Below are 13,788 nucleotides of genomic sequence, written 5' to 3' on the forward strand. Positions count from 1 at the left end.
CTTAGATAATATTCTAGTTAATTGAATCTAAGGCGGATCCTAACGTGTTGTGGACTATCTATGGAGGGGCGACATTTGGAGTCCTAACCTTGTTCTTGTTCGGTTTAGGCGCAGCTAGGGAAGGCACGCGTCACATGTATGTATCCTAAATTATGCTAATTGACTATGTGGCAATTAATTTGGATTCCTGGCTTTATGGTTTTTCCGCATGAAATATATGTTTTATATTTGTCATAACCTAATACAAAGTATAACTTACAATCCATATAAATTTATTAGTCCTACAAGCTTCTATGCTTAAACTCCATATTCATAAGTTATTAATTATAAACAGCTTATAAGTGGTGCAACTAAATAAGCAACTATTTTCCTAAAAATTAAAAAAACTAGCTAGTAACTAGCTAGCTACTGTAATTACTAATTAGTAACAACTATAAATTGTACAACTCTAACGTTGACTAAAAGAAATACAGTCTCATAGATTGATTGTTTCATACCTTAATACCAATGTTGTCTCAATATAACGTTATCAGTTATATTTAGATACTTACGGTTACGTACTTGTATACTGGTAATATATAATCGATCAATGTCTAATGATATAATCCTATTCATGATATATGTTCTTCAAACTTGTTAGAACTACTAGTAAGTTGAAGAATTGATGTGATAAGTTATATGGAGTAGTTGTGTAGTTGTAGTTGGAGTATATTTATGATTTCAATGTAAGTTCTTCTAGACTATAATCGTTAATTATTGAGTAAGTTTGATTTCGTGTCACTTAAAGACTTATATTTTTATAGGTTTATATATTACTCCCTCCATCCCAAATTATTCGTTACACTTACCTTTGCCGCAAGCGAAGCCAACTCGCACACTGCAGGTATGGGAATCAAGCATGTTGGAGAATGACTTTGATGTCCTTAATAAATGTTTTAAATTTTTAGAGTTTAATACTTTGCAAAACGTTTTGGTTAACCATTCATATAAATGAATAAAATTGAGAGTGATGGATATCTCAGTTGGTTAGAGCTTCCATCCCGGTTCCAGGTGATCCCGGGATCGATTCTCATCCCCGCCCTTGTGGCTCATTCGCACCAAAAAAAAAAAAAAATATATATATATATATATATATATATATATATATATATATATATATATATATATATATATATATATATATATATATATATATATATATATATATATATATATATATATATATATATATATATAAATGAATATAATTCATTTTTCCATTTAATTTTGTGGTTCATTAAATGTTGAGTCCTTTCAATTTGACAATATATTCAAGATAGACTGTCAGGACCAGTCCTGTGACTAAGAAATGTCTATCAAGTGAACTTGAATGTCAAAAAGTTGAAAACGGTCCCTGGTCGGAAGTTTTCTATAAAGATGGACGCATAGAAAACGCTAGACGACTAGAGTGCAAGATGACTAGTAGTTCTGTTTCTTGAACTATGTGGACATGGCAATGTCGCAATCATTTGCATAGATACTTACTTGAGAAGATTAGTATCGGACATACCTATGAAACTTTACTGTAAGAGATGAAAATTTGTCATAAGTAAATTTCATTACATTATTAGACACTAATCCTCAATACCTGAGTGATTTGAGATTACTTGTTTGAGAACTGGTTATTTTGACGTTGTGAAGCGCCGCACCGTAAAAGGAGACTATAACGGAAACGCTCAGGTAATCACCTATCAAACGAAGTCTAACCTCAAGATCACAAGATTGGGATTGTCCTCCCATAAATGGGGATGAGATGCTGAAAGTTGTACAAGGCCACTCGGAGAGCTAGAAACTGAAAAATGCATGGTCGTGCTCAGATGAATCATAGGCTATGATTATCTGTTTATTTGATCAGTTGAACTCTGAAACCGACAAATACCTCTGGACATAATAAGGATGACTACTCTTACCTTATGTTCATGAGCATGCATCGAGCAATAAAGGAATTAGGAAATGCACACTTGTCCCTAAGGACAAGTGGGAGACTGAAGGAAATAATGCCTTGGTCCAAGTATGCATTCAATGCTAAGTCTAATAAATGCGGTTCAGTATTAATTAACAAGTTAATCAATTCAGTGAGATCAAGTGAACTGAATGCCTAGCTAGAGGTCGCTTCAGTTCAAGTGGAATTAATAATATTAATCCACAACTTACTCTTGACTGAACCCGTAGGGTCACACAAATAATACGTGGACGGATCAAGTATTTAAGTGAATATATTATTCATTAAATACTCCATTTATGAACATTCGGAAACGACGGATCTCGGTTCCAGTGGGAGTTGAAATCGTCAAAAGGCAAAATAAAGAATACTCCGGAAATGATGATATTGCCGAAAACGGAAATATGGTTCATGACGGAAATATAAATATTATTCAAGTCGTAGATGTTGCCGGAAACGGAAACATGGCTCGTATCGGAAAATATTACCGGAAATGGAAATATTGCCAGAATCGAAAATATTGCTGGAAACGGAAATTTTATCGGAATCGGAAAATATTGTCGGTTCTGACTTGGATATATTATTGGACATATCGGTTCTGATCTAGACGTATGGTTCAAATCTAGACAGGTTGGTTCAGATCTAACATGATCTGTATATATCGATTTTGGTCAAGACATGATCTGTACATATCGGTTATGTTTTGGACATGACACATTAGATGTACAGATCTATTCTGATTTGGACATGATCTGCACATACTGATTCTTCTCTGGACATAATGGTTTTGATCTGGATATGATCTGCATATACCGATCATACCGGTTCTGATCTGGACATACCATTTCAAATTTGGACATAATATGTACATATCGGTTCTGATCTAGACATATCAATTCTGATCTGGACATGATTATCACAAATTGGTTCTAATCTGTACAGATGTGGACATGATCTGTATAGATGTGGACATTATACGTATAGATGTAGAATTTATACAGATATGTTCCGATCTGGACATGATACGTATAGGTCAGTTCTGTTCTGGACATGATACGTATAGGTCAGTTCCGATCTGGACATAATACGTATAGATCAATTCCGATCTAGACACGATACGTACATATCAGTTATGATTTGGCAATATCGCTTCTAATCAACACATGATATGTACATATCAATTCTGATCTGCACATATCAGTTCTGACCAGGATATATCAGTTATGATCTGGACATGATTTGATAATACCGGTTCTGATTTGGATAGATCAGTTATTTGGACATGATATTTACTGATCGGTTCTGATATGGACATGATCTATACAAATCAATCCTGATCTTGACATATCGGTTCTCATCTGAACATGACGTAAGCAAACTGTTTCTGATCTAGACGTGATTTGTACGTATCGATTATGAGATGGACATGATATGTACAAATCATTTATGATCTGGACATGATCTGCTCGTTTCAGATCTAGACAATAACATGATCGTTTCAGATCTAGACAATAACATGATCTTCTCATGTACGAAACAAGTTGTCGGGCAATTGGTTATGGTTTTCTTCCTTTCTTCTCTGGAGGAACTGGATAAGGATGTTGTTGCGTTGCTAAAGCGAGTTCAGAATTCTCTAATACTCAAGACATTGGGGTTCGTGTTGATGCTCATATTTTTACCATTTTAGACTTTTCATTATCTAGAGGAGTGGGAGCCCAGAATGTCTCTCGGTAATAGTAATAATAATACTAATAATAATAGTAATAATAATAATAATAATAATAATAATAATAATAATAATAGTAATAGTAATAGTAATAGTAATAATAGTAATAATAGTAATAATAATAGTAATAATAATAGTAATAGTAATAGTAATAATAATAATAATAATAATAATAATAATAATAGTAATAATAATAATAATAATAATAATAATAATAATAATAATAATAATAATAATAGTAATAATAATAATAATAGGAATAATAATAATAATAATAATAATAATAATAATAATAATAATAATAATAATAATAATAATAATAATAATAATAATAATAATGATAATAATAATAATAATAATAATAATAATAATGATAATAATAATAATAATAATAATAATAATAATAATAATAATAATAATAATAATAATAATAATAATAATAATAATAATAATAATAATAATAATAATAATAATAATAATAATAATAATAATAATAATAATAATAATAATAATAATAATAATAATAATAATAATAATAATAATAATAATAATAATAATAATAATAAAATAATAATAATAATAATAATAATAATAATAATAATAATAATAATAATAATAATAATAATAATAATAATAACAATAATAACAATGATAACAATGATAATAATAATAATAATAATAATAATAATAATAACAATAATAATAACAATAATAATAATAATAATAATCATCTGGGATGTTTGACTTTGCTCCAGGCCGGGTTGTGACTGATGCGGCTAATCGTAAGCGGGCCAAGTATGAAGCAAGTTGTTGGAATTGGTTACGGTTTTCTTTCTTTCTTCTTTTTCTTCTTTGGGGGAGCTGGATAATGATGTTGTTGTGTTGCTAAAGCGAGTTAAGAAGTTCTCTAAGACGCAAGACATTGGGGCTCGTCCTGCAACTCATATTTTCACTAGGATATGCTTTGCTATAGCTAGAAGAGTGGAGACCCAGATTGTATCTCGCCTTCCCACTAACTTTGCACTTTGATTTACTTTGTTAGCATTTAATAATCAGCATATGATCTGATCTGGTTGGTCTGAACTTATTTTTTCTGATCTGATTTGATTATATCTTAAATAATGATCTGATATGTTAAATAAGTAATAAGGTCTTAAAAATGCAAATTGTTTAAATTACGGAGTGATCAGCCGATTAATTTAAAAAATATTATGTTGTTTTTAATGCTTTCTTTTTAAAACAAACTTGATACAAATTGTTGAAATAACTTCCATATAAAAATTTGGTTTTTTTATGCTAGCGGTACAAAATTAATTTAGTGTTTCCTTATTTCTCGAGGCTGGCCAAAGGGAGCACAAAAGTTTTCGAACACTAGTGTCGTTTTTAGCAACAATTCCCAATATTTTTTATTTTTCTGTTATTTTACAAGCTTTCTTTGTAAAACAAACTCGATACAAATTGTTAAAATAACTGCCATATCAAAAATTATCTATTTATACTAGTGCTACAAAAATTACTTTTTATACTAGTACTACAAAAATCATCTTGTACTCTCTGCTCAAAAGTTATCTTTTTATACTAGTGCTACAAAAATTATCTTTTCATACTAGTGCTACAAAAATCATCTTGCACTCTCTCCTCAAAAATTATCTTTTTATACTAGTACTACAAAAATTGTCTTGCACTCTCTGCTCAAAAATTATCTTTTTATACTTAGTGCTACAAAAATTATCTTTTTATACTAGTGTTACAAATGTTATTTGTTTTATACTAGTGCTACAAAAATTATCTTTTTATACTAGTGCTAATTATCTTTGTATACTAGTGCTAAAAAAATTATCTTTTTATTCTAGTGTTACAAAAATTATCTTAACTAAAGCTCTGAAATTTTAACTAAAAATCTTAACTAAAGCTCGAAATTTTGTCTGAAACTCAACAATATGTAACTAAAAATCAGAAAATCTTAACTACAATCAAGAAATCATAACTAAAACTAAAAAAACTTAACTAAAACTCAAAACATATTGACTGAAAAAAAAATCATAACTAAAACATAATTATTCTTAACTAAAATATAAAGTAAAATTATTCTTACGTAGATATAACAAAAATATAACTAAATTACTAAACTAAAAATTAACTTAAATGCAAACAAAATATAAGCTTAACTAAACCCAAATTATTCATCATTACTAAAACATTGCAATTCTTAACTACAACCAAAACGAAATTAAAACACCAGCAACAATAACATAATCCTTGTCGACAGCGTTTCCATCACAGCCTACTGTTATGAAATCTTTGTTGTCACCGATCCGCCACCGATCCGAACTGTAAAGTGAATTAATAACACCATTAATAATTGTGGCAGAAGATTTCAAAACTGCAATCGAATTAACAAGAACACACAAATAGAACTTTTAAAAGAAACTGACCCGAAGGTTGCTCTGTTCAATTGCCTCTGTCTCTCTCGCCTCCAACAAGCTCGACATCACAGCGACCAAAAAACTGAAAAATCTCCTTGCCATCACAGCGACCAAAAAACTGAAAAAACTCGAGAAGAATTGAAGAATAATAGAGGAGAGATGGAAGATTAACCTATTGCGACACCTCAACCGACATTTCAACTCTCCTTCTCCGAAATTTCAGAAATCCTTGACCTACATGAGTTTTTTTATGCAATTAAACAATAAAATAATTACGAATTAGGCTTAAGTTGGAAATTCATGCTAAATCAGAAAGGATATCAACTACTTCACAAAATGCAGATTTCGACGGCTACCACCGTAGAATGCCATCTCCGCTCCCTTCGAACACGGTCTTAGGCGTTTCACATCATTTCGCTTCACATGAAAAGTTAATCAAAAATTAAATTGAATTAAATTATAAAACCAACAAAATTAATTAAAAAAACTGAAAAATCTAAAAGCTAAAACAATTGAAGAATAATGGAGGAGCGAGGACGGTGTTACAGTCAAAGCAACCCTTAAACTGTAAAGAACAAATAGTTTGAGTTTAAATAACTCAAACCATAGCAAAAACTAACAGTAACTGAGAAAGAGATCGAGAAGAGATAATGGAGAAGATATTTATTAATTTTCTGAATGAATTGATTACAGGAACTTGTAATCTATTTATAAGCTAATGAAAAAGAGAGAAACTAATCTCACAAAACAGCTTAGGCAAAGACAGGAAATAACAGAAAAGAAATCAGTTAGAAATTCTGTTATAACAAAGTTTCCCTCCAAAACTGAAAGTCAACATGATAAGTCAACCATAAGCTAATTGACCTTATCATACCACCCCGCTTAAAGAAGGAAATCTCTGAACAAAATCTTTGGCTCTTTCCCAACTAGCCTCATGAAGTGGACACTGTTGCCACTGTACTAGGTACTGAATTTGATCTTTGTTCTGGAATTGCACCACCCTTGTGTCTAGTATAGCTTCAGGTTGAATAAGAAGATCTTCCTCTCGACCTTGTAGCCAAATAGGAACTTGAGTAGCCACTGGTCAAGTTCCATGAAACTTCTTAAGTTGAGACACATGAAATACATTATGGATCTTGCTATGACTAGGCAACTTGAGTTTATAAGCAACCTTCCCAATTTTGGTATCCACCTGAAATGGACCAAAATACCTAGGAGCCAGTTTTTGATTACTTCTATGTTGCATTGTATTCTATCTATAAGGTTGCAACTTGAGCAACACCCAATCACCAGTATTAAAAGATCTGTCAGATCTATGCTTGTCAGCTTGTGACTTCATTCTTGCTTGAGCCCTAGTTAACTGGAACTTGATGAGTGCAAGAATTTGTTCTCTTCTTTGTAAACTTCTGTCTACCACTTCAATGGGAGAATCACCAGCAAGATAAGGTAGGTACACTGGTGGAGGTTGATTGTACACCACTTCATAAGGGGTGAGTTGGATAGCAGATTGAAAATGAGTATTATACCACCATTCAGCCATGGGCAACCATAAACTCCACTCCTTGGGTTTCTCCCCACACATACACCTAAGATAGGTCTCTAAACACCTGTTGACCACTTCAGTTTGGCCATCAGTTTCAGGGTGATAAGCAGAGGATAGGAGGAACTCAGTACCATGCAAAGAGAATAGCCCTTTTCAGAACTGGCTTAAGAAAATGACATCTCTATCACTTACAATACTTTTTGGCCAGCCATGTAGTTTAAATATATGATCAAGGTAGGCTTGGGAAACCTCAACAGCAGAATAGGGATGTGACAAGGCAACAAAAATGAGCATATTTACTCAGCCTGTCAACAACCACAAAAATAACTTCTTTTCCATTGGATTTAGGCAATCCTCCAATAAAGTCCATTGATATGTCTACCCAAACTTCTTCAGAAATTGGTAAAGGTTGTAATAACCCAGGCTTTACAGAGGTGTCATACTTAGAAAGTTGACAAGTGGGACACTTTCTGATATACTGTCTGACATCCTTTGTCATTCCTCTCCAAGAAAACAAAGTCTTTAGTTTCTTCAAAGTAATGTCTCTACCAGAATGCCCACACTCAGGTGAGGCATGATGCCAATTCAACAATTTTCTCCTTAGATTCTCATCAGGGCCAACTACCAATCTTGCATTTTTATGTAGCAACCCATCTTGTAGCTTGTAGTGAGCAACATATTGCCCTTGTTGTAACTAGTGACAATATTAAGAATATTGTTATCAGTAGCATAACTACTCTTAATTTGATCATGTAAGTCTGAAGAGACTAAAGATATAGCCATGCATAATATTTCAGCTCCATGTACACTAGATAAAGCATCAGCAGCTACATTCTCCTTACCACTCTTATACTGTATTTCATAATAAAAACCCATCAACTTTGACAACCAAAATTGCTGAAAAGGGGTAGAAATCTTCTGTTGGAGTGGCCACTTTAGACTCTTTTGATCTGTTCTGATGATGAAATGACCAGCAATCAAATATTTCTCCCATTTCTGTACAACAAAGACAATAGCCAATAACTCCTTTTCATAAACAGACAGCCTCTACCATTTGGGACCCAAAGATCTACTTATGAAATCAAGTGGGTGATTATCTTGCATGAGAACAGCTCCTATTCCAGTTTTGATGCATCTGTTTCTAAAACAAACGGTTTAGAAAAATCAGGAACTTCCAAAACAAGAGCTGAAGTCAAAGCTTCTTTCAATTTTTCAAAAGCTGAATGAGCATTGTCATTCCAAGCAAACACCCTTTTTTCAATAAATTAGTCAATTCCTTGCTAATGACATCATAATGTCTCACAAACTTTCTGTAATACCCAGCTAATCCCAAAAAACTTCTCAAAACTTTGACTGGAGTAGGAACTGGCCAGCTAGATATGGCAGAAATTTTCTTAAGATCTGTTTCCACCCCCTTAGCAGAGATAAAATGACCTAAATACTCCACTTTGTAAGTAGCAAATATGCACTTGCTATCCTTTGCTGCCATCAGATTGTGTTGCATCAGTTTGAAAACTTCCTCCAAGTGTTTCAAATAATCTGTAATGTTACTGATGTATACCAATATATCATCAAAGAACACCAGCACACACTTCCTTAGCAGAGGTCTAAAAACATCATTCATCCACCCTTGAAAAGTTGATGGTGCATTTGTTAGCCCAAAAGGCATCACCAGAAACTCATAGTGACCAGTATGGGTTTTAAATGTTGTCTTAAACACATCCCCTTCATGTACTCTAAGTTGGTGGTAGCCAGCTCTCAAGTCCAACTTAGTAAACACAATTGCTCCTTGCCAACTCATCTATTAGCTTATCAATGACAGGAATAGGAAATTTATCCTTCACATTCCTTTTGTTCAGTTCTCTATAATCCACACACATTCTCCAAGTTCTATCTTTCTTTCCAACTAAGACCACAGGGGAAGCAAAAGGACTAGAACTATTCTGTATTATCCCTCTTTCCAGCATTTCTTGTATGAGCTGTTCAATAACATCTCTTTGTTTAAGAGGGTATCTTAAGGCCTGATATTAACAGGACCAGCACCAACTGACAAAGGTATTTTGTGATCAAACACCCCTCTATGAGGAGGCAAAGTAGTTGGATCTTCAAAAACTGTTTTGTATTTCAATTTTAATGCATCGATTTGAGTCTGAACCTGAGATGCAGAACTTTCCATGGACTGAAAAACAATCTCAGTATGCTTCTTATCATTGGCAGTATCCACCACTTGTAGTAAACACAAATGAGCTGCTCCCTCTAACAATTTCATGGATGGACTACCCTCAATCACTTTAATTTTCTTAGGTGGGACACCTCTCAACTTACACTTTTCTCCACCAGTCATAAACTCCATCAGTAATTTCTTGAAATCCCAACATATAGAACCCAATGTTGCTAACCATTGTACTCCTAAAACCATATCACAGGACCCCAAAGAGATCAATATCACATCTGCAATAAATTGCCTGCCTTACATTGACCAAGTTAAAGCCTCACACTTATGTTGACATGATATATGATTCCCATCAGCTACTGTTAATTCTTGAGTTAATGTAGACTCAACTATACAGCCCAACTTAGTGGCCATTGATAGGTCCAAGAAATTATGTGTGCTGCTAGAATCAATTAAAATATGTATTGGGAGACCATTAACCATCCCTTTCACCCTCATGGTTTGAAAAGACTGATTCCCAGACAAAGCATGTAGAGATATCACTGGTTCATGATTACTCTCAATAACCATGAAACTATCATCAAATTCATCCATATCATCATCATCATTACCCAAACTACATCCAGCAATTTCCACTTGAAATAACTGGGGTTCTTTAAAGTTACACTTATGGTTTCTGTCATAAGGTTGTTCACAGTAGTAACACAAGCCTTTTGTTATCTTTTCTTGCCTAACATCTGCAGGAATGTATTTATAAGGCCTTTTTGGGTTTATCTTGCCAGGATTTGGCAGCAAAGGTGGCTTTGAGTTAGCCAAAGCAGATACTACACTGTTGGTCTTGGATCCACTATAGTCAGAATAGGGAGTTTTGTGTGTTTTAGAGTGATTTGCAGACAAAGTTTCTTCCTGGTATCTAGCATATTGAATGGCTTCATAAACTGGAGTGGGTTTGAAAGCTCGAACCATAGGTTTAATTGTAGGTTTTAGACCCCCCACAAAACTTCCCAGAAAATAAGAATCAGGTAAAACATGGTTCTGTTGAAGCATTAAAGATCTCAATTCCTCAAAATCATCAATATAAGTCTCAATAGATGTCAACTGTTATAACCTATTGAACTTTTCTACCACATTGCAACCAATTTCATCTTTAAATCTAGTAGACACATCCACAATAAAATTAGACCTATCCACATTTCTTCTAATTGACAAGTAACTAGATACCCAATGTTCAGCTTTATCCACCATGTTAAGGCTAGCTAAATCAACTTTTTGTTCTTCCTCAATTTTACACATATTGAAGTATTTGTTACATTTCTTGATCCACATTCTTGGGTTTTTTCCATCAAATTTATGAAATTTTAGTTTAGGAACATACCCTCGGATTTTAGTGGAATGAGTTCCATCATTTTGTGAGCTATTCCTTGAAGATGATGAAGAAGAAGAAGAATCTGAACTCCTCTTGTCCTCAGCTGTCTTGAGTCTTTCATTCATTTCTTGCATTGTGATCATCATACTTTTAAGTGATTCTTGGAGTAATTTGTTCTGAGCTTTTTGTTCTTCCCATTTCTCCTCCTGAATCCTTAACTGATCCTCCATTGCAGTCACTTTTTTAGTAATTGCAGGCGCCAGATTGACCTTCTGGTGCTACCTTTCAGCTTGACAATGTGTCAAACAGTTAATGTGCAAGGCTGGATTGAAGCTCAAACAATGGCGTAACAAAGAGTTTTAAGCAGCAATTGCTCAATGGCTTTGATACCAATGTTACAGTCAGGGCAACCCTTAAACTGTAAAGAACAAATAGTTTGAGTTTAAAGAACTCAAACCATAGTAGAAACTAGCAGTAAATGAGAAATAGATCGAGAAGAGAGAAGGGAGAAGACTTTTATTAATTTTCTGAATGAATTGATTACAAGAACTTGTAATCTATTTATAAGCTAATGAAAAAGAGAGAAACTAATCTCACAAAACAGCTTAGGCAAAGACAGGAAATAACAGAAAAGAAATCAGTTAGAAATTCTGTTATAACAGAATTTCCCTCCAAAACTGAAAGTCAACATGATAAGTCAACCATAAGCTAATTGACCTTATCAGACGGATAATGGAGGAGAGAGATGGAAGAGTTACCTGTTTCGATGAAGACGACAGCAACGAGGTATTAGCGGTGTCAAGGTACTAGCAGCGGCGCACGGTGTTCTACAGATTGAAAGTGGAATAGAGCTAATGAGGAGGGAGAAAAGGGAGGAAGTAGTCGCGACGAGGAAAAGGAAAATGATGGAAGTTGTCGGCGACGCCATGAGAGGAGTTGATGGCTACGACGGAAAGGAGGAGGCGACGGTGGCTCTTTCACCTTCTTAGGTTCAAGAGAGAGAAAATGCTTTGGTGAGAGGAGTAAGAGATAGAGAATGAGTTGAATGAAAATGAAAAAAAAATATCACTAAATGGCATAAATATTTTTCGAAATTTTAAAAATAAGTTGTTGTTGTCGCCTGTAGGGATGTCAACGAGCCGATACGCTCGTGAACAACTCGTGAACAAGTTCGGTAAAACCTCGGTCAAAACTCGTTCTTTAATAAACAAACGAATCTGAACACAAAATTTAAGCTCGAACTAGTGTTCGGCTCGTTTAGGCTTGCGAACAACTTGTTCATGTTTGTTTACAAGCTCGTTCGTGTTCGTTTATAAGCTCGTTTAAAAGCTCATTCAAGCTCGCTTATATTAAATTTCTAAAAAAAATATGACTAATTTTATTTATAGTAAATATAAAAAAATATTAATAAACAATATATTAATGATATTATTTCATATATTTGTGCTAAAATTAAGGGTAAGAAATCAAATATATACTACTCCGTAGTATACTACCAATTCACTAGAAAGTAGAATCCACCGCTCTCTCATTCTCTGTTTCTCAATCAGCCATAGCTAGCAGTAGTTCGTCATTTCGAAAGTTTCATATCAATAGTTCTCATTCGGAAACTCGATACAGCTTGTTTATTGAGGCTCGTTTGTTAAAAAATAGTTTATAGCTCGTCTGTTAATAGCTCGTCTCGGCTCGAGCTTGAACTTTAACAAGCTACTCGTGAGCTAAGCTCGAACAACGAAAAACTTAAATGAACCAAGCTCGAACAAGGAAAATGAAAGCTCGGTTAAGATCGAGCTCGGAAATTTCTTATCAAGCTTAGCTCGAACATCCAAATACTCGGCTCGGCTCGTTGACATCCCTAGTCACTTGTCAGCAATTTCGCTAGCAATCTTTCTTGTAAGACCGTCTTTTACAAAAGTTTGTATTTATATTAAAGAAACAATTTTTATACAATGATTTATTTAATATGTTAAAATTTTAACTCTTTCCATTTATCCTTTAACCCTTACCATTAACTCTTAAATTATTAAGTATAGCCAAATCCGTAATGCGCGTTTAAGTGCAACAATTCACATTCCTAAAAGTATCATAATGTTGGCAAATGACCTCTAAATATTCTTAATGTACACGAATTAGACATGAAATCTCCTCCTTCCATTAAGTACAACACCAATTCTAAAACGAAATATCATCGACTTGTCGTTTCATACTAAGTGTTTGGAGTTTGAATACTTATGGTAGGATCCCTTCATGAATTAGGATCGTTCACTTATTTGAGAAAAAAACATTCCAATAATCAAATATGTCTACGATGTGTAATATATTTGTCTTTGATTTACATTGTAATCCAATGAAAAAACTTTGTCAACAATTTCTGATAACCAGATATTTTGTAAGTAGTATGCTTTTTTTCTTTTTTCATGAATATTTGTATTGTAGGTAGTATGGTTTATTATTTTTATGAATACTTGTATTGTACATAGTATGATTTATTCTATTTCAGTTCATGTAATGAAGTATATTATATAGATTTATAGACTCCCCTCCTATGTTTGTGATTTCTATTGTGCTTGTGG

General features: G+C 33.3%; 1 protein-coding gene across 1 annotated transcript; it reads right to left on the reverse strand.

Annotated features, from left to right (window-relative positions):
* Positions 1-2,712: 2,712 nt before the first annotated feature.
* On the reverse strand, positions 2,713-9,477 carry LOC130471750 (uncharacterized). The gene is made up of 8 exons (XM_056842041.1): positions 8,980-9,477; positions 8,484-8,723; positions 7,977-8,370; positions 7,424-7,825; positions 7,008-7,213; positions 6,167-6,251; positions 5,947-6,090; positions 2,713-2,813 (listed from the first exon to the last, which is right to left on the reverse strand). The coding sequence occupies exons 1-8, from the start codon at positions 9,475-9,477 to the stop codon at positions 2,713-2,715; spliced, it is 2,070 nt and encodes a 689-aa protein (XP_056698019.1).
* Between the last annotated feature and the right edge of the window lie 4,311 nt (positions 9,478-13,788).

The sequence above is a fragment of the Spinacia oleracea genome, chromosome 4, assembly GCF_020520425.1.
Source record: "Spinacia oleracea cultivar Varoflay chromosome 4, BTI_SOV_V1, whole genome shotgun sequence".
Classification (NCBI taxonomy): Eukaryota; Viridiplantae; Streptophyta; class Magnoliopsida; order Caryophyllales; family Amaranthaceae; genus Spinacia; species Spinacia oleracea.